Source organism: Nanorana parkeri, unplaced genomic scaffold (assembly GCF_000935625.1).
Source record: "Nanorana parkeri isolate BGI_ZX_2015 unplaced genomic scaffold, ASM93562v1 scaffold569, whole genome shotgun sequence".
Classification (NCBI taxonomy): Eukaryota; Metazoa; Chordata; class Amphibia; order Anura; family Dicroglossidae; genus Nanorana; species Nanorana parkeri.
This window is the reverse complement of record NW_017306837.1, coordinates 444,566-467,365: the sequence shown is the minus strand read 5'-3', so window position 1 is coordinate 467,365 and position 22,800 is coordinate 444,566. Positions and strand designations below refer to the sequence as shown.

Genomic DNA, 22,800 nt, shown 5'->3' with positions numbered 1-22,800 from the left:
AGCGGGGAGAGGGGAATCCAGCCCCTCCCCCTGTCACGGCAGAGAGCCGTGACAGGATCGAGAGGTGAGCGAACCCGGTATGTGTTCGCTCACCTCCCGATCTGCTGAGCCGACCTGTGACAGTCTCATTGTCACAGGTCGGCTAGAACTCACTGGAAATCACTCATCTCATAGTTCTCCTTTAAGTGAAGTTTGCTTTTTTGAAGTCCCATGAGTGCTTCATTTCTTCACTGGTGCTCATACACTTAGGCTCTCAGTTGACTTAAGCTATTGTGTGCCAGTACCCCTTGTGACAGATATCAGTTATTAGCATTTTATTTATGGCCATCCTAGTGCCTTATAAGTGGTCCACTTAGTATACTTTGTGTAACTTATATCAAAAGTAATGGAGCCACATTTAGCTTCCAAATAGATGTTGTCCATTATTTTTGGATGAGGATATTTTGTGAGTAATTGTACTTTTTCCTTAATTAGGGAAGCACAAGATTATGTTGAAAAATTCGAAGGAGCCCTAGGAAGAGGAAAAGGGAGAAAGCTTTATGCATATAAAATTATGATGGCTAAGGTAATTTGAGAAACTGTTCTTTATTTCTGGAAGTATGCACAATGGGTGGATTTTATGAGAACTGGAGCAGTTTCCCAGGGCAACCAATCAGCTTCTCTCTTCAGTTTGTTAAGTTAAGCTTTGAAAATGAAAGGTGGATGCTGATTGGTTGCCATGCACAGCTGCTCCAGCTTTTGTCTGCTCCAGTTTTGATAAATTCCCCTCTGTATGTATTACAATGGTTTTAAATTAGTATAGTTAAAATGGAAGTCAAGTGTCTTGGCTAAAATTGCTGACAGGTGGGTTTTTATAGCAGAAGAGACTGTGTGAGTCTGTGTAAGTCTAAAATACTCCTACCTGCCTGTCAACAAGTGCTCAGCTCAGTAAACAGACCCAGTATGCCGAGATGTAGTAACTTTCGTGTACATGCGTGGGAGCTACATCATGTAAACCCAGTCAATCAAGAGGCCGAAGTTGCCGAACCAGGAAGAAGACCGCGTGAAAATATCAGCTCCAGCAACAAATGGGAGAGCACACAGCGCAGTGCTGGAAGGGATCGTTTTCAAGGTAAGTCACATATAATGTGTTAATATGCTGTGCAAAACAGCACATTATGACAAAAATCACAGGCAGGGCTTTTTCCCCTAGGATACCCCACTTTGCTTCCACTTAAAAGAAAAACTCTAGGCAAACATAGTTTAGTAATTTCCGCAGTGTAATAGAAAGTTACCTCTGCTGATGTTTATGGGGCATCTATGATCTCTGCTCTTTTCTTTAAAAATACTGTATATGCTTTAATTCATGCCAGATGGTACAGTCCTTGCTATGCTTCTCATGATCCATTCACAGGATACAAGGGGTCCTGTGAATAGGAAAGGGGGTGTGGATAAACTACATTTGTGCTTCCATATATGAGAGCTGCTGCATCGGACTGGAAGTATAGCGAGAGCTGCACTATCAGGCATGAATTTTGTGTATATTTGTGTATATTTGTATTGCATTTGTGCTTTCATTTCTTTTGCATCCAAACAGTGTGTATGTTACACTTGGTCATGAGGGTTTTATTAACTTTTGATTTCTAGGTGGAGAACTGAAAAAAGAAATTACCTCTAAAACTAAATTTGCCTTAAAGTGACACTAAACTGAGGAGTTAAATCCTAAAAATGCATTCAAGAACCCTAATTAATAACAATACTGTATTTTATTTGTGTATCACTCAGCTGTAGATCCTCAAATCATCTCTGAATTTGTACTGACACTGTCCTTCTTTCTGGAGGATGGCTAACATTGTTCCCCATGGTCCCTATGTGTGTTGTAAAGTAGACACCACTCCAAGCTCACTCCTGTGATGGACTACAATCTCATGCTTAGTTTAGTAATTTGTATTGAGATTCTAATCCATCACAGGAATAAACTTGGAGTGGTGGCTACTTTACAACACACACAGGGACCATGGGGAACAAAAGTAGCCACCCTCCAGCAGGAAGGACGGTGTCAGCACCAATTCAGAGATGATTTGAGGATCTACAGCTGAGTGATACACAAATAAAATGCATTTTTGTTAATAGTTAAGGTACTGAATTGCATTTTTAAAACTCCTTTATATGTAGGATATCCCAAGGAGCCCAGAATTGTACACATACCTATTTATGTAAATTTTGCTCTTCTATAGTATATCTCTATTTTTTTTACTAACCAAAACAAATAGGAGGAGATGTAGGTCCTTGTCTGCAAAAACATTCATGTAGCTTTTCACCAGTGTCAGCAGTGACTGCTTATTCTATTTTTAACTTACCTTAATGTTTTTTTTATTGCATTCAAAACCGTGTTACCTAAAATTTTTAGCAGTGTTTGCTGTAAATCCTATATGTACCTTATGCCAATGTAAAATCTGTATTTTGATTATAGAGATGGATGAAATTCAAGAGAGATTTTGAAAATTTTAAAACTGCCTGCATACCATGGGAAATGAAAATAAAAGAAATTGAAAGTAAGTGGAAATATAACTGTATCATAACTGTACTTGTAAAGAACAAGTCTCTAACCTTCACAAGTAGACATTCCTGCCCTGCACCTCAGGTCTAACATACTTTCTTAGCATAAGGTCTTTTGCAAGGCAGTTATTTAAAGCTAAACTCCAACCCTATTTTCAGATTTGCATAGTTGTACAAGGTCCTCTCCTGTGCTAAAAATTTTACTGCACAGTGTGATGGTTAGCAGGTTAGAGGGAGCCCACAGATCACAGACAAAACGCAAACAGCTCAGATCACAAACAAAACATACAGAGACAATTGGAGTGGCTCCGTATCTGGTAATCACTGTGATGACTAATCACAGTGATCACAATTATAAACATTTTACTGTTAACATTGTTTTCCTCCTATTCCACTGTTTTGGGAGGAAGGAGAATTTGTCAGTAAAGTTTTAGAGGGTTATGCACTAACGAGCTGAAGGATTAAGCCCAACCTTTGGCTAATCCTTTGGCTCACTTCGGCTGCATTCTCAGCAGGATTGCACAGTGTGTAATCTCATAGACATGAGGAGACAACTGTAGGACTTAGACAAGCAGGGCCAGAGATCTAACATTGGAATATGGGGGGTCCCGGAAACGGTTATGTCTGGCGCTATCCCTTCCACTCTTTGTCTATTTTCAATACGATCTTGGACTGGCCAGCCAAATCTCCCATTTGCTGACTTGGGTTTCAGGAACTCAAAACTCAAACACTCTTCCACAGGCAACATTACTACTGATCTTGACTTCTCTTATCCATAGTCCGAACCTGAATAATCCGTGCCTTCATACATAGGTCATGAATGCCTACCTTAGCAACCTTGATTGCCCAATCTCTGGAAAAACCTATTTCGGTGAAGGAACTGACACAGGCTATTTCCCAGATTAAACTGGGGAAATGCCCGGGGGCTGATGGCCTCCACTCTCAATAGTATAAAAAATTTTAGGAAACACTCAACCCTCACTTTCTTGGTGCTTATAATTATATAGACAGCCAGACTATCCTCCAAACTCAGACTTTGAAAGTGCAGATTACTGTTACCCCAAAGAGGGCAAGGATCCGCAACTTTGTTCCAGCTACAGACCTATCTCATTGTTAAATGTAGACCTGAATTTGTTTACCAGGATCCTGTCGAACCACTTTCTCCCATTCCTGCCATCCCAGATTGATCGTCAACAGGTGGGTTTTGTCCCTGGTCGACATGCCAGGGACAACACAACCAGAGCCATCGACCTTGTTCATTGGCTTGAAGCACATGGTAGGGAAGCTGTTTTACTCTCAACGGATGCGGAGAAGGCGTTCGAGACGGATACGTGGGACTTCATTCTGGAAATTTTTAGGCACACATGTCCCTGGGCTAGGGTACATACTACAGGTTGTTTGTCTTCACCTTTTAAAATTAAGAATGGCATGAGACAAGGGTGTCCCTTGTCAGCCACTATCTTTATTCTGACACTAGAACTGCTCCTGTGCCTGGTACAAGCTGATCCACAGATTTGTGGGAACACCATAAGGAGAATTAAGCACAAGGTTGCAGCCTTTGCCAATGACATGCTGTTTTTCTTGTCCGAACCTAGGAAATCTTTACACTCACTGACTGCACTTTTCTCTGAGTATGGCACCTTGTTGAATCTTTCCATTAATTATGCTTGATCTGAGGCTCTGAATTTGAGTATGCTGCCTGATGTCATTGCCGGAGTGAAAAGTGAGTTTCCATTTTATTGGACTTCCTCTAATAAAATGTCTTCCTCCAATGTCAAATATTTGGGTATCCATCCCCCAACCTCCACCCTGGATCTGTTCTGCTTAAATTACCTGCGCATTCATTCGGTGATTAAAAAAGACCTTAAGAAATGGCGAGACTTTTCCTTTACTTGGTTTGGCCGGGCGTCCCTACTCAAAATGAATGTGTTGCCGAGGCTGTTAGGGTTATGGTTAGGGTTAGTACTTGTTTCAGGCTGTTGCTATCATGTTGAGTAAAATGTATTTACAGAGCATTGAGTCTGACTTTAGGAGCTTTGTGTTGAAAGGTAAGCATCCTAGATTGGCCTGGACTTTAGAAGGCATCTAAGCGCTATGGTGGCCTCGACATCCCACATGTTCAGGGTTACTATTTCTATATCTCAGATTAGTAGGCCTATGGATTGGCATATTAATGGTGATTCAAAATGTGGGTTGTCATGGAACAAAACTGGCTATCCCAACAACTGGCCTCAGTTGTCTGGCTCTCGGACAAGCATTGGCCAAGATGCCTTAATGACCATCCATTGATAGAGGCCTCTCTGAGAGAATTCTCCAACCTCAGACATAATTGTGGGTTGACTATGCTAGATTGCCCCCTGACCCCTTTTAGAGATAACCTTGACTTTCCTCCTGGCTCTATGACAAACTTTTTACCTCATTTGGCCATCTTCAACACCTTTGACTGCACATATGTTTTTTTTAAAACAAATGATTTTTAAGCAGAGGAAACCTAGCTCTGTTTTCCAAGAAGGGACAAGTTCCCTGGTGGACATATCTTCAGGTCAGACACTACCTAACTACTCCAGCAAAGCAGGAGATGTTTGCTAGGAATATGACTCCTTTTGAAAGAGCATGCTTCGGTCCATTTCAACACCTTATTTCCTGGCTTTATGCTCTAATAAGATCTGTAAAACCCACCCTAACCACTACCTTGAAGGTCAAATGGAAGAGGGAGCTATGCCTGGAAATCTCTGATGAGACATATGAGGATGTATATACGATGAGCAGTAGGACCAGGGGCATAACTAGAAATCACAGGGCCCCATAGCAAAATTTTGTATTGGGCCCTGTGATTTCTAGTTACGCTCACCTGATAACCCAAACAACCCACCTGGGAGTGACCCTGCAGAGCCTCTCTATGGTGGGCTCTGCAGGGTCGCAGGTGGGCTGGTCAAACCCTCTTACCTGTTCGCCCCGGGGGGGGGGGGAGGTGGTGTTGCCGGCAGAGTTTTAGAGTTGTTCTCCTTCCGGCTTATCTTCTTTAGTTCCTTCCACTGATTTGTAACCTACTATATGTGGTCCCCTATATATTTTACTATACTCCCTTTTCCCTTTCCGTCTCTCCACTGGTGCAGTCTGATCTCTTTTCCCTGTTATCTCTTTTTCTGCCATCCTTTCTCCCCCATGCCCGGAATGGGCCTCTAAGTGTTCTGAGCCCAGGATCACATTCGCTGGAGTGAGTTTTTCTATTTCTTTTAGAGCCCAGAACCAAATGTGCTATTGTAGATCTATTTATATTGTAGCTAAGGACATGGGGAGTTTCATTGAGCTTACTCATTCTGGGATCGCTACTTGCACTTGCATCTGTTTGGGCTTTTACTGTATACGTATTTGTATGCTTAATTTGTTGTGTAGATGTTTTTTTTAATGTTGTATTTTACCTTTTGTTATGGTTGTATATTTACCCTTCTTTTATAAATAAAAACTTAAATGGAAAAAAAATAAATAAAAATAAAGGGTTACTACAGGCTGGTTCTTCAATGGTTAACATTTAGATGCGTTGATTACTAAGCATATACCAGGCCATACTTACTTGCGCTCACCAATTATTTGGGGGTATATGTTTTTTTTTTAAATGTACAGGGTTATTCACAAAAGGGTGAAGAGTTTGGAGAAGACAGGGGAACAGAACAATTTAGGACAACATACTGTAGCTGAACTGGAAAGTGAGCTGAATTGGAGAATTTTTCCAAATCAGCTATTTTGTCCTAGATTGTTCACTTCTCCTGCCTTCTCCACACTCTTCACCCTTTTGTGAATAACCCTGATAGTCTTATTTCACATAGTTGTTTGACAATGAATGTAGACTGGCTGGTTTGGTAGAATTGTGGCTGAATAGTTATAGGACAGCTCAGGTTTTAACTATACGGGGAAATAAAATAATTTAGTTCTGTTTTGTCAGTAATTTGATCAAATTATTGTTTGCATTTAAGGTCACTTTGGATCTTCTGTGGCATCATACTTTATATTTCTGAGGTGGATATATGGAGTTAACTTAGTTCTTATGTGCATGGTGCTTGGACTGATTTTCATACCTGAGGCAAGTAAAAAGCAAGACAGTACCTTATGTTCTTGACTATGGCAGTGGTAAATTGTCCAACACAGCATCAGCAGTGATGGGAACAGGGCTGTATTACCAAAAGGTACTCAAAGATCAGTGCAATAGGGCACCATGATAGCATGGAGGCAGCACCAAAGCATACCATTGTAATTGAATAATTTTTTCATGATTGTGTGCAAGGGGCTCCTAAGGGTGACAAAGTAAGAAGAGCAACTACCTACTTTTTATTTGAAGGTTCTAAACTGGTTTGTTGCAGTAGCAGCACATAGAAAACACAATTTACTATCTCATTATAAGGATTTAGCCCTCAAAATAACAGTCGGATAGTATAATAGGATCCGAGGGAGTGGAACCTTTACAAAGGAACACCATCAGTGAAATTTACAGTTTTAGATCTAAATAAGTCCCTGGAAAGAAGAAATCACAAACAGAAGCAAGAAAGGGAGAGGAAACATGGGAGATAGGAGGGAATTCACTATAGAAAATTGTATTGCAAAAACACAAATTAAGCAATTGTCCTGCGTTTGAAAGATAAGTTCCACAAAAATATGTGATGCAAAAATCATATATTCACTGGCTAAATGATACATAAAATAATACAGGTCATGCCAAACTGAAAATACTATGTATAGTACTGGATATAAAATGGCACACTATAGGCTTTTATTCACAAAGCTAACGCACCAGGACAATGATCTTTTAAAGCATTGGGTGAGACATGTTTATAAAATAGTTTTCCCTAATGAATTCTTTATGGCAGTGAAAAACAGCATTTATTACTACATTGTAACAATTTTTACTTTTGATAATTATGGTAGTTTATTCAGAGAATTGCTCGATAACCAGGTACAATAATCTGGTATTCAACTAACCGAACCCTCATCTAACCGGCAAAAAAAATCCACTGTGCACTCACTGTTCTGCGATCCTCTTCAACCTTGTAGGGGAGGAAGAGCGGGCTATGCAGCATGGGAGCTGTGTGCATGTGCCCCCTAGTGATCACTCCTAGTACTGCACGGTAGGCTCATGGAATACAGTACAGTATACTGTAGATCTCCAGTACCACTGTTAGGCAGCCCTAGGGCACACCAGGCCATAAGTATGCTCTGTTTCCTAAGGTCAGATAGGATCTACTATACAGCACCTGTATTACAGCACTAATACTGTGTCTATTTGTCTTAATTTGTTTTTGATTACTGTATTTTATTGTGAAAAAAAGAAAAGAGAAGGGCGCCCACCCTAGTGTAGAGGGTTTTTAATGATTCTAAGTACAAATACAGAGTAAAAACATACTCACAAAAGTGGATCAATAAAAGCATCAAGATGAGCCTATGCAACTGTAGAATGGCTGCACATATGCCACGCCCCCTTCGTCATGATGTTCTGACGAAGGGGGCGTGGCCCCGGAAACGCGTCATCACAGTGCTGACATACAGGCATATGTGCAGCCATTCTACAGTTGCATAGGCATCTTGATGCTTTTATTGATCCACTTTTGTGAGTATGTTTTTACTCTGTATTTGTACTTAGAATCATTAAAAACCCTCTACACTAGGGTGGGCGCCCTTCTCTTTTCTTTTTTTCACAGTGTTGCAGCTTCCCAAGCTGAAGTGGGGCAGCACTCCAAGTTAACCTCGTTTTGTACTATTCATCTGTTGGTCAAATTTAGCGCTTTGGACTTGTTTTCACTGATTACTGTATTTTATTATTAATATGAAATCAATACAGAGTTTATGCTATGGTATAGTATGGGGTATAGCATTAGGTAGACCTATTTTTAATAGTAACTCTCAAGCAACCAGAAACTACATTTATCCAGAATCTACCAATCCCTGTGGATGCTGGATAACGGGGAGTTTACTGTGTTCTTTTGCAGGTGACAGATTCTCCTTAGCATTATATGTTAAAATTCCCTAAATAAAAAATGAGAAAAAAACATAAGAGAAAAAAATGATTTATGCTGAGTAAATTTTTTTCTTTACAACACAGATATTAATGGGCCTCCCATATGGAAGTATTCCAAGAAAGACTATACCAAGAGACGAGCAGGCAACAGCAATTAACTATGGTGTTCTTAGTGAGTTTGGGGTAAAAAATATATATACTTTATTTCCTATAAAAATTATTATAAACCTTGACAGTTCAGCCAAATCTTTTTTTTTGTCATTTGGGGAGGATAAAGAGGTGTTAGAATGTAGGTCTGATTTCTATTGCGGTCTGTAAAACTGTTAGGAAGTTTTCCCCACACTTTTTATTTCAGCGATGATGTTCATCAAGATGGAAAATTTCACAAACATACAACTATAAAAATACCTTTTTCCAATACAAATTCTGCCTGTTTGTATTTGTGTGTGCAATCCTGTGGAGAAATTTCCTTCACTGTCTTGCCCCAGTGACAGTCGTCTCCAGAGGTGGGAATCCTCTTATTTTTGAGTTCCAAAACTCACCCACTCAAGTGAAAACACACACACACAAAACAATTTTGGCTAAAGATACATTTACATTTTTATTTTTGAATTACGCGTTTTTTAAATAAAAAATTACAACTTATATTGTTGAAACAAGCCAAGGGTTAAATTAATAATTGCAAAACATAATAATTGCATAAAAGCATTCCTTTATTTTATCAAGATTTTTTAAAAAGTGGTGATAAAAACACCTCCCCCTATAAGACTGCATTAGCAATATATTTGATATTATCATAACGAAAGCTTCCATCAAAATATGTAAACATAAGATCTCCAAAAACCACTCCATGGAAAAGGAACTATGTAGAAAAAACAATTAAGAGGAAATTAGATTCATTGGTTGACAATTCAACATGTTTAACGCCTCATGCGCTTTTACAGAAATTGAAATTTGGAGAAAATCTATGGTATCCATAGAAAAAGCAACCCCATTCAGTATCATATACAACACATGTCACTAAGAAAGCAATCTATGACATGGAAAGAGATGCTGGCTTCAAGATCTTGTGTGCACAGAGAAAGTCCATGCCCTTTGCGAGCAGCCCCATTAAAGGAAGTGGTAGGGGAAGGCTACTTAGTGGATCTCATATACTGTATCTCCAAGAAAAGAAAACGAACCAAAAAAATTTGAGTGGAACTCAGAATCAAAGACAACAATTCCTAATGAAACCAGCCCCTGTCCCCCTCCTCCCTGTATCACTTTATATTGAATAATATATTACAAAAAAACAAAACATATATTGTTTAATATATAATACCCTAAAATTAGTAAACATGCACTCAGATTATATGTTTTTTTTGTGATTGTTTATTATTTGAATTCTGGCAGGATATTGCCCTCATTATTGCATCATAGCGGTGGCACTTGTTTTTTTTTTGGGTGTATAGTCACTGTATATATTTGCACTGGTTTATTGAATTACTTGCCACTATATCGCTCTGAGGAAGGGTCCCTGCATGGCCTTGAAATGTTGGTTTGAGTGACACGTGAGGCACGTTCAATAAAAACAATTATGAATTTTGTATTCTGTGAGTGCTGGTGATTCCTTTCATCACCATGTTGATTAGGACAAGGGCCCCTTTTCCATAACTACGTGGCCAGGGCAGAGGACTTATCTGAATCTGGGTCCCCATTCATAAAGGGGGCACCCAGATGCTACCCGCCTTGTGAGTGAGTAAGGGGTTGTTTTACCCTTACTCCTTCACCGAATACACAGTAAAATAGTAAATAAACACACCACACCGGTTTGTAATGTCCTTTATTAGTAAGTAAACACAGCACAGTTTTTGACAAGTTTTTAACAACCAGTGTGGTGTGTTTATTTACTTTTTTACTCTGCATTTGGTGAATGAGTAAGAACCCCACAACCACCAGGCCAGGGTTGTGGGGAAGTGGTCCTTGTCTTCATCAACATGGGGACAAGGTGCTTTGCCATGGGGTTCCCCCCCAGCAAAGCACCCTCCCCATGTTGAGGGCATGTGGCCTGGTATGGTGCAGGGCGGTGCAAGATTACCCCCCCCCCCTTTACTGCTCCCCTGCTGCTCCGATCAAGGGTCTGGTAAGGGATTTTTGGGGGAACCTCACACCTTTTTTGTTCTTTTTGGCATTGGGGTCCCCCCCCCCCTAAAATTCCTAACAGATCTAAAGGGTTCGGTATGAATTTTGAGGGGGACCACACTTTTTTTCTGGATTGTCTAGCACCTTTCAGTTCATTTATGCATGATGCATTCAAATTTTCGGTATAGCATAATTCATATTAGTTTGAATTCGTTATTTTTTCATTAGAAATTCGAATGCATCCGAATTTCCCAATATGCACATATCGGTCCTAATTTCATTTCTGAACAACACGAATTTTAAATGTCTAATTCATTCTATATTCATACTTTTCTTGACACATTTCATTTTAGTTTATATATTGCCTTACTTGGCCTACAGCATAACCAGCACATTTATATAACTACTGAATCTTATTTTTAAAAATACTTTAAAAAAATGACCAGCACAATATTTTTTTTTTACCCAACTGATTCTTCTTGTTTGAGTATTTTACATGTTATAGTTACTATATGTTTCCATTTTACAGGGACTTTTAAAGTACTCACCCCTCTTCTATGGCTACTATGACAGTGAAAGAACGATTGGACCACTAAAGTTTAGACTTCCCTTAGCCTTTCTTTTGTGTGGTGTGGGCGTGTTTGGATACAGCCTAATAGTTGTGTTAAGAACGTAAGTACCATTGCCCATTTGTTGTGTTGTCTCACATATCCAATGCTAATTTCATATTTCACACTATTTTTCTCACATTTTAGGAATACTATTTGGGTTTGTGAAGCGCAGTGCCATTTTCTTTTTTGCTATTTTGATTCCTAGCGCAGTTTTTTTTTTCTATCTAACATGTACCTTGAATACCCAGTTATGTGCAGAAGAAATAGTTAAACAGGAATTTGCATTTCACATGATTGGATAATTAAACAAAATGAATATTTATACACAAGTGATGATTTTCAAGTCAGTATTACAGTATCTCTTGCTTGCATGACCTTTCTGTGATTTATTTTGCACAATCATGCAATCTAATAATCAGCATTCATGAGCAATCCTCAGGAATGGTAATGTTACAGTCATAGCAATACATAATCATCTAACAATCCTCACGATACATATGAGTGGTAAAAAGGAGGATGTGATTGACTGTGGAACTGAAAATCTTTGCAGCATATCCCAAAAAAAACCTCACTAATGCATTCTTTTCTGCATATTAAGTAGAACCCAGCTATACAAAAACATGTATAGCTGTATACCATAGTTAGTTTATTTACTAAATAAACTATAGTTTATTCTACACTAGCTGTATATGGAGGATGAGGACACCCACTATCATAGACTTTGCCACTTTTTTCCTTTTGCATAGTGCAGTTTAACAATAGAAAATAAAAAATAGAAGGTTGCTGTATAATATTTGAAATACAGGGAGTCTTGTGACAAGAAAAAAATAAAAAATGTCCGCTGTAGCGTGTCCCCTGTAGCATTGATCTGCTTATATCTAACTTTAAATATTACCTTGAGCATGGTTATTAGTGCAGTTTCCACTAGTTTATGTATGCTTTTAATAACACATCTAATGCTTTTTGTCCTCACTTGTGCACAGAATGGCAAAGAATATGAATGAAAGCACATTTGGTGGGGATGATGACAATTTTATCTTCAGCTGGAAGATGTTTACTAGTTGGGATTATCTTATTGGCAACCCAGAAACTGCAGATAATAAATTTGCTTCGATAACAACTAGCTTCAAGGTAATTACAAAAATGTACATATAATGGACAAGGCTACCAAAAGCCACCCAGTAACACGTGGCAGGGGGTATTTCTCTGTTCTGGTCACATTGCACTTACTTTTTTACTGAGATATAAGAGACCACAACACTAAATTGTTGTTTGCCTGTTATAGCTTAATGTCATCTGCATATGCAAAAATTGTTGAAGAATTTGTACTTGCTGTGCATTATGTTCTTGTCTTCTCTTCAATGGAATACAAGATAAATTTACAAGCTAAATATTTCTGCTAAATGTCTCAGTATCCATAGTTTGAATAGTGAATTGCAGTGTCTAGACGAGAGTCCTCTATATATAGCATTTTATAGTGACATATTGCCTAGCAGATTACATTTAACATACAGCCACAATTATTGAGTAGGTACATGCCAGCATCTGAAGCTAACGTTTTAGTCTAGCCTTGATTTAAAAACAATAATATTTTAGTTATGAATGGAAACTAGTGGGTAGAGTAAACCCTTAGCTTGGTATATGTTTTGATTAATCCAATGGTGAAATCTTCCTACTATAATTTCAGGCACTGTTCATGTCTAACTGAGGGATTTGGGTATAGAAAAAAATTCTAACAAGGGAGTGGTTCTCCACATAAAGGCAACAGCAGGTGTGTAGATCCTGATAAAAGAGACAACAGGGATTAAGTTCAGGTCTAACATGGGTTTAAGGTGAACAATGCCTGTTTGTGGTCTATTTGCAGATGCACCAAACAATTTGGCCAACAGGTTAGCCAGCTAACCATAATGCACTTCCTGGATTTAAAACTTAGGTCAGCTGGCTTAGAAGGATGGCCAGCTGAGCCTTCTTACCAGAGGCGGACTGGGCCGCAGGGCAGGGTTTAAAATTGCCCCCCGGGCCTCTCTGCTGCCTTTAGAAACGGCCACTCGATCCTCAAGGGGGGCCTCCGAGGACCCCGCGGGCGGCCCTCTAACATGTCTGATTAGAGGCCTGCGTCTGCCTGATCCAGCCAGCCCGGATCGTATACCGAGGCGATCCGGGCTGGCTGGATGAGGTCAGCCTTGAGGAGCGAGCGGCTGCCGAGTACAGAGCCGCATCTGATGCGGGCGGGCTGGCCGGCTGGGTGCATGTGGCAGAGAGGCGGCGGAGGGAGGGAGCCACTGCAGCTGCGGCCACAGCAGACCCCCCTCCCACAACCAGGGTCCAGGAAGCCCCCCCTGACCACCAGGATGCCTCACTGACCAACAGGGTAAGGTAAGGTGACAACATTTTTAAACTAAAATCCGGGGACATTTTTAAATGTCCCCAGGAACATTAAAATAAAACATTTTTTTTAATACTCACCTGATCCCTGGATCCACTATTAGCGTAGTGGGAGCGATGCAAAATGCGCAGCCGGCTTCCTCGCTATGCTAATAGCGTATCTTCTCAGAAGCTGCACACAGCGCGTGCAGGTTTAAGTAGTAACCAGCACACGCTGTATGCAGTTTTGACAGCGTGGGAGATGTGAGGCTGCGCTTGTCGGTGGATCCAGGGATGTAGGCAGGCACGCTCACCGCCTGCGCGCCCACATCTACGATCGACAAAGGGACGTGGGGAGAAGAAGAAGAAGTAAGGAGGAGCAGGCGTGGGGGGATGACCGCCGCCGACAGGCAGGCATGATCTCAGAAGCAAGTTGCTGGAAGACTCCTCAGGTAATCCTGCACTTTCCCCCCGCATGGTGCTCTATAATGTATTGCTGGGATAGTGGGATTTGTATTCCTCTATAGCCGATGGTATAGAGGAATACAAGCAAAACATTATACACTGTTTGTATGATGTATACAGCTTGGAGTTAGTGGCAGAACTACCAGGGTCGCAGCAGTCATACACGCGCACAGCACTGATGAGGCATCCCTCCACTACCAGTATGATATACATTTCCTCAATCCATAAATTTCTCTACCGCGTCTCTTCTAGGTGCGCATGTCATGAAGAAAAGGAGTCATGAAAACAGCTGATTCGGATGACTCAGCCCCACTGGAAGTGACACAGTCGGGAAAATGTATAGGGTCGAGAAAAATTATAGAACACTGACTTTGACACTATCAAGCCCCTCCCACTAACCTCCCACAGTTCACAGCCCAGAAGCATGCACAGGTCTACAGTTGGGGAGAGTGCCTAAGTACCGGACATGGAGCGGAGTAAGGCCAGAACCATTTAGGGAGCCCAGTAGGAGGAGAGCACCATCCTCCAGCCAGTCGTCCCTTTCATGGACTTACTAGGAGTCCTCACATCACCTGACCATTCACACTACCGTTACATGGATGGTAAAAGTGGCAGACAGGGGCGGGGAGAAGGCGGGGAAGAGGCAGAGCGGGAGGGGGGCAAAGTTGCTGCATCATGGGCCTCTGGGTTGTACTTGCACCCTGGGCTAAAAGTTGCCAGTCAGCCCCTGTTACTTACTATACATGGCACACATATACCACAGTCCTTTAGTACCCAAAATCAGCTTTAATCACTGTGCCACAAGCAAGAGTATCTCATACATGACCCTAACCCCAAACCTGGAAGGAAAAAAAGATGTGAAGTGCACGTGGTGAAGAGTGGGTGTGGCTAAACTGCATTGGATATTGGGTGTGGCTTAAAGGAACATGGTTAAATATAGTCACACTGGACACATATGCCACAGTCCTTGTACACACAAAATGCTCCTTAACTACTGTACCACAAGTGAGAGTTTCACAGACACTCATAAACCTAAAGAATCATCTTTAAAGAATAAAGACAAAGAGCTACCACTTGCCTACCTTTAAGAAACCCTTTGGTCAGGAGTATGTAATGTACAGTAGTAAGCACTTTGTTATGTACAACACAATGTACAGAGTTTAGTGGTCAGCAACACATGTCATAGTGCCCATTTATTGCTGTTTAGCAGAAGAAAATGATGACCAGTGTTTGTGGTCAGCGGGATTAAACAAGACTTGCATCGGCGGTCATTGCAAGAAAAAAAATCCCAAATTTGATAGTAATAGGTAGAAAAAATGTTTAGCATCAGTAGTCAGGGTAGGAAAAAAAGACAAGCATTGGTGGTCAGAGAGAGGAAAAAATACCTGGTGTTGGTGGTTTATGAGAGAAAAAAATACACTGAGTTAGTGCCCCCACAATACACTGAGTTAGTACACATATGTGTAGACAGTGTCTGGTGATCCTCCTTATATTGGTGGCCTGCGTCCCTTTACACTAGGTATCAATGCCCCCTGAAATTGGTGGTGAGTGTCTGTGCCCTACTTACATTTATGGTTAGTGTCTGTGCCCCCTTGCATTGGTAGTGAGTGTATTGGTGGTAATTGGTGGTCACTGTAGTACCCCTTGTTATATTGGTGGTCAGTGTAGTGCCCCTTTACATTGGTGGTCAAATACAAACATCCCCAGCTCTTCATTTCTCTTTTGACTTCAATGCCATTATCCTTATGTAAAATGTTTTGCTTTTCTTTGTGAGGTTGTCTTATGACTTTATCACATTGCAAACTTTCCCCATATGTACCCACCTTGACAATGTTACCTCCTCCATACGTATCCTGACCAAAGTGGCCCAGCCAATGCTTTAGATTGGTAGATTATTTTTTCTGCATCCCATTTCTTCCAATAATTTAACAATCATTGCCACACAGTTTATGCAGGACAGAGTGCCAGTTCAGAGAATACTTTCCTTATCTTTTGCTGCCTTTGTCCTGGCAGAGGCTGAGTTGACAAGGGGGCTTCTGTTTCCCCTCCTGTCCAACACCCCTGGGAAAAACAACAGGGAATGCAAGGACATGGAGTGGCACAACTACCGCTGTTACAGGCAGTACCAGATATATCAAGACTTGTAGGTTCATGGATCACTGGATTGTAGATCACTGGAAATAAACTAAAAATAAACTAGACACAGGAACACCGGGTACTAGGGCAGTTGACGGGAACATGGACAGGATACAAACCAAGGTTGGTAACGGCCAAACAGCAGGGGTAAAGATTCATTAGACTGGATCGGAGCTGAGCATCAAACCAAAGTTGGTAACAGCTGGGTAGTGAAGGTAACTGTTCAGGAGACTGGATGGGAGTTGAAGGTTCAGGCCAAGGTTTGTAACAGCTGGCTGTTGGGATAGAGACAAAAGATCAGAATCCAAATATTAATTAAACGTATATTGTAGATAGTGGAACAGAACTAAATACCTTGATCCATTGTGCGTGTTGTCATACCTCTTTATACTACCGTGTTTCCCCGAAAGTAAGACCGTGTCTTATATATTTTTTTTCTACAAAAAAAGACACTGTCTTCCGTTTGTTCAGTTAACTTTTGAAAGTAAAAGCCAGAAGCTGATTGGTTACCATGCACAGCTTTTGTCTTCCAGATTTTGTCTTCTACAGTCTATGTAGTTTGCCCTCCTTGTATTCAAAGGATATTCCCTATACTTTAGAATAGCTTAGGTAGCCTGTGGATTCGTACACATGAGTGTGTTTTACATTTTATTCACCAGTCCAGTCTTCAGTGCTTTCCTGAGGGGAAGGGCCTGCTGGGGTAGCGGTTTAGTGTCAACACATGCAGACGTTGCTCCCTCTTTTCATTGTACTGCTAAGGAGAGTAGAGTACATTAAAAACTTTTCTGAGCTCTTGAGTGCATTGAACCATTTGGCATAATTTATTTATTCAGTCCCCTGGACTGTATGACAGTATATACTGTATATCATTTTAGGAATGCGTACCAGGTGTCCCATTTTGATATTCATGTGTACAAAGATATATGTTTAGAATTAGTGTAAACATATTGACATCTGTTTTTCAAAAACATTTCCAATCAATGTACTAAACTGACCACGATACCAAAACAGAAAAAAAATGTAAATGTTTTGTTTTCCTTTACAAACATACAAATTTAACATCACTTGGACTATAGTGGCAGAAGAATATATTGAAGTGAACCTATGCCCAGTTCATGCACACTAAATTACTTCCATATTCTTCACAAACAGTAAAAGCACTTTGAAAACCCTCATTCACCTCTGTAGCTATGGACATTGTAGAGAAACACATTTTCAATGTTGACAACAGAGGCACTGAATTCTTAGCTTTATTTTTTTCTATGAGACCAGATCTTGGCAACCTGCTAGCCCTCTAATGTAACCAACCAGCAGATGTTTTTTAACTGTTAGAAACTGACTAAAACCAAAGTGTGATCTTTGAGGATCTGTAAGAATTAACTAATTTCAAGCAGCGAAGAAAGTCCATAGTCTGGGCACTGGAATTATAATGTTCACTACTTACAGGTCGGCATTTAGTTGATTTTCTTTTGACAACAGGAATCTATTGTGGATGAGCAAGAAAACACGAAGGAAGAAAATGTTCATCTTCAACGCTTCCTAATTATATTGGCAAATATTTTGATTGTCGCTTGTCTTGGAGGAAGTGGCTATCTCATTTACTTTGTTGTACAGAGGGGACAAGAATATAAAAAGCTGGATAACCCAAGTTGGTATCAAAATAACGAGGTATGATACATTGATATGCTGGAGAATGTGAAATCAGGTCTTATAATGTGCAACCATCACCAAAATTAAACTGAATTGTCAAAATGTGTTTTCTCCCCTATAAATTGATCATGGAAATAAAAGATGAACAGTTTCTTGCAATTATTTATAAGAAATGGAGAATTAGTGTGATTGTTATGAATACAAACACTCTCCTCATTAGGCCAACCTCTACACAGGCTATGCCCCCTTCAATCTATCATGAATGCTGCTGCCAAACTGATCCACCAAACCAACCGCTTAGTGTCTACAACCCCTATCTGTCAATCCCAGCACTGGCTTCCAATTGTCCAAAGAATAGAATTCAAAATATTAACAACCACATTACAAAGCTATCAACAATGCCCCCAGCTATATCTTCAACTTGCCTTAAAGTATCACCCTAACCATCCTCTCCGCTCCTCCCAAGACCTCCTGCTTTCTAGCTCCCTTGTCAACTCCTCCCATGCTCCCCTCCAGGACTTCTCTAGAGTCTCTTCCATCCTCTGGAACTCCCTACCCCACCCTGTTCAGCTATCTCCTACTCTGTCTGGCTTTAAGCGATCTTTGAAGACTCATTTCTTCAGGGAAGCCTATCACTCCTGAACCTAACCACTAAACTATTACTTTCTCACAAAACTCATTCCCACAAAGCTACCACCTTTTGTATCACTTGCCCCTCCCTTTTAGATTGTAAGCTCTCACAGGCAGGGCCCTTCTAACTATTTTGTCTTGAATTGTATTGTATCTGTTATGTCTTCCTTATTTTGTAAAGTGCTGCACAAACTATTGGTGCTATCTAAATCCTGTATAATAATAATAATTAGGTGTTATCTTTAATTCAAATACAACTGTGACTCTGAAGATTTGTGGGTATCAGTTGCATTTAACCATACTTTTCTGTTCACTCATTTTTACAAACCAGGGATGAATCCTATTGCTGATAATAATTAGGCCTCTACATTTTAGGGGTATACCTCCCATAGATTCATTTAGACAGTCAACCATTGTCTGTGATATGTTCATCTTTGATCAGCTGCTGGGTCACTTACTATAGGTTGGTCCTCAGTGGTGTGTTCTACTGCTGGGCTTCCTGCTTATTGATCTGTTTCAGCTGGCCGTTCTACTACTTCCTTGTTGCTTCTTCCCCTGGTTATCCTGTCCACCTATTTCTGTTGTTCCTCAGAGTCCTCTTGTCCACATGTTACTGCTGGTTCTGTTGTATCGTCTACCCTTTCCTATAACTGTTTCCTGCCTTGAAGCATTCTTCCTTCTGAACACCAGCTTCCTTTCCTGTGTCCAGACACATGAACCAGCACTACACTCCTTAGGGATAAAGGACGCAACTTCCCATATTCTATTAACCCATTACATTGTACCATTTAGTTGGCTTGTGCGATTCCATTTGCTGTTTCATATTGACCTAATTGCTGACTTTGCTAGTTGGGAGATTGATTGAGCTTCATATGAGAATGGGGAATGTTTGCTTAAAAGACACAATATTCTGTCACAAAAAATCTGGGGCCACCCAAGCTCTGAGCTACATACACATACAAGTCAAACCCAGTAGATAGCTTATAAATGTGAAGCATGTTGCAGCAGTGGCCAAAGTGTCTTAGCTGGTAGACTGCCTTCACATACTCTACATATGCTTGATTTTATGTACTTTATTTTACTGTATGGTGCATATTATTGTTCACTTTTAAAGAGGTATCACTGCACATTGTTGTGCTCCTGTCCCCCCAGGTGGCAAAGTGCATGTTTGTCCCATCTTTCTAGCTTGTTTTATTGCTGAGATAGTGTAGTCAACAGTAGGTCCCCCTCCCCACCACCTCTGTGCGACCTCTCATCTAGCTAGAAGACAAATACTTAATTAGCTATGATTGACAGGAATTGTCTTGGGCTCCAGGTGCTTCCCTGAGCCAAACACTGTCACTAGATATGCAGGTTGGAGGGAGTAGAAGAGTAGTAAGAAAACAGCCAAACAGGCATGCTCACAACAGAGCTCAGCGCCAACTCTATGGACCCAGTGTCAAAACAGCAGCACAGATAACTGGAGCTTTGTATTGACCTACTTTATAAGTCACTCTTAGGCCCGGCTCACACCTGGGCATTTTGTAGCGCGTTCCTACGCTCTGCAAAACGCTCAAACACCGAAATCCCATTATTTCCTATGGGTATGGTTCACAGGAGCTTCTTTGGGGCGTATTTGCCACGCGTATCCATTGGGATACAGCCAGGTAGCCCTCGGAAACATACGTTAGTCGCACGTTTTTTTACCGTGAATCGCGGTAAAAACGCGCTGCACCAAACGTGCATATTTGATACGCCTAGGTGTGAACCCAGCCTAATAGATTAATAAAAATGTTTGCACTTCATGAACACTCTGCTTAGGATCTAAACGAGTGAAGCAATAAGGTGTGGTTCAGAATTGCTCAGAATTTTACCTTCTTTTTATGGTGGGGAGAGAAGAAGTAGGAAGCCATTAAACAAAGATCAGATTTTCTTCCAAAATGCATTAATAGATGATTGGAGAAACTAAACAAGGTATCTATAGGTGCATTAATATTGTATTTTTTACTAATCATGATGTTTTTTGAGTAACGTAATATACATTTTCTACTTGCAGATAGAAATCGTAATGAACTTGTTATCAATGTTTTGTCCTCCGTTGTTTGAAACAATAGCTGCAATGGAAAATTATCATCCTAGGCTGGCCTTGAAATGGCAACTTGGACGGATATTTGCATTGTTCCTGGGAAATCTGTACACCTTTCTTTTGGCTTTAATCCAGGATGTTAATGCAAAAGTATGAAAGCTTTGTATCTTAAAATTCTAAATAAACAAAATAATGTATTGTCCAAAAAAATGAAGAGACCCGCTAAGCGTTAACATATTTTTATGGTGTTCTTTTGTGTCTACTTGCAAACTTAGAGTGCCGCACTCAAAAACTGGCAAACTAAATATGTTAACAAATATACAATAAAAAGTGATAACAAATCATGCAATATATTATACACAACCCACAGTGATACTGCTCTTTTAGTGACAATCCAGTACAAATTATATAAACCGTCTGGTTTAAACATTTATTCCACTATGTCCAAACAGAGAATGTCCTTAGCGTAACATATGTCCGCCAGAAATTAAATCCAGCATATCACCCGAGCAATCGATTGCAAATGCCTCCACCACAAACATACTTCAAAGTGCCGCTCACCTGCCTTTCAGACCTCTATATACAGGTCTAGCCATGCCTGTCCCCTTTTTTAATGAACAGGCAAGGGAACGGAGCCCACCACTCGACAAGATAGCTGTCACTGGACCTCCTTTCTAAGGTGCTTCACACTGTTTGTGCCTTTGGACTGTTTCCTCCAGATCTCCCAATATCCCTCCTCGATTGCTTGAAAATACATGAACAGAGAAAATACTCCATAGTGCAAACAACTAGATGATAAAAAATGCTTTAATAAAATACTACTCGCATGTGAAGATACAATACTCACATAAAACAAAGTAGCCAGAGGATAAAATTACTCGTCCGTTCTCTGAAACGCTACCAGCTGTAGTCCGTGCTTCCCAGCTCCGAGTATTGTCGAGCTATCAAGGAGGGATATTGGGAAATCTTTGAGGAAATGGTTCAAAGGCACTAACAGTGTGAAGCACCTTGGAAAGGAGGTCCAGTGACAGCTGGCTTGTGGAGTGGTGGGCTCCATTCCCTTGCCTGTATATTAAAAAAGGGGACAAATGTGGCTAGGACTTTATATAGAGGTCTGAAAGGCAGGTGAACAGCACTTTGAAAGGTATTTGTGGAAGAGGCATTTGCAATCGATTGCACAGGTAATATGCTGCATTTCATTTCTGCCGGTCATGCACTATATTGCCAAATTATTGGGACGCCTGCCTTTCCAAGCACATGAACTTTAATGGCATCCCAGTCTTAGTCTGTAGTGTTCAATATTGAGTTGGCCCACCATTTGCAGCTATGAGAGCTTCAACTCTTCTGGGAATGCGTCCACAAGGTTTAGGAGTGTGTCTTTGGGAATGTTTGACCATTCTCCCAGAAGCGCATTTGTGAAGTCAGGTACTGATGTTGGACGAGAAGGCCTGGCTTGCAGTCTCTGCTCTAATTCATGCCAAATGTGTTCTATCGGGTTGAGGTCAGGACTCTGTGCAGGCCAGCCAAGTTCCTGCACCCCAAACTCTCTCATCCATGTCTTTATGGACCTTGCTTTGTACACTGGTGTGCAGTCATGTTGGAACAGGAAGGGGCCATCCCCAAAGTGTTCCCACAAAGTTGGTAGCAGGAAATTGTCCAAAATTTCTTGGTATGCCCCTCCTACCCCTCCACCAAACTTTACACTTGGAACAATGCAGTCAGGGAAGTAACGTTCTCATGGCAACCGCCAAAACCCAGGATTGGATTGCCAGACAGAGAAGTGTGATTCGTTACTCCAGAGAACACGTCTCCACTTCTCTAGAGTCCAGTGGCGTTGTGCTTTAAACTAGTGTATCCGACGCTTTGCATTGCACTTGGTGATGTAAGGCTTGGATGCAGCTGCTCGGTCATGGAAACCCATAAGCACTGTTGTTGTGCCAATCTGAAGGCCACACGAAGTTTGGAGGTCTGTAGCTATTAATTCTGCAGACAGTTAAACGATTTCTGTGCACTGTGCACTTCAGCATGCGCTAACCCTGCCCTGCCATTTTACCTGGCCTACCACTGCATGGCTGAGTTGCTCTTGTTCCCAGTTGCTTCCACTTTGTTATAATACCACTAACAGTTGACCGTGGAATATTTAATAGGAAGGATATTTCCTGAACACCTGAATCCAATGATTTGGAAGGGTGTCCCAATACGTTTGGCAATAA

At 40.8% G+C, this 22,800-nt stretch overlaps 1 protein-coding gene across 1 annotated transcript in view; it reads left to right on the top strand.

The window, feature by feature from the left end:
* The window catches only part of LOC108791707 (transmembrane channel-like protein 2), a 52,325-nt gene that overhangs the window by 6,640 nt on the left and 22,885 nt on the right, over positions 1-22,800 (top strand). The window contains exons 3-10 of the mRNA XM_018562265.1: positions 475-565; positions 2,453-2,534; positions 6,513-6,619; positions 8,630-8,728; positions 11,196-11,338; positions 12,261-12,408; positions 17,722-17,910; positions 20,558-20,737. Coding sequence (XP_018417767.1) covers positions 475-565; positions 2,453-2,534; positions 6,513-6,619; positions 8,630-8,728; positions 11,196-11,338; positions 12,261-12,408; positions 17,722-17,910; positions 20,558-20,737 — 1,039 coding nt within the window. The remainder of the gene's footprint in view (positions 1-474; positions 566-2,452; positions 2,535-6,512; positions 6,620-8,629; positions 8,729-11,195; positions 11,339-12,260; positions 12,409-17,721; positions 17,911-20,557; positions 20,738-22,800) is intronic.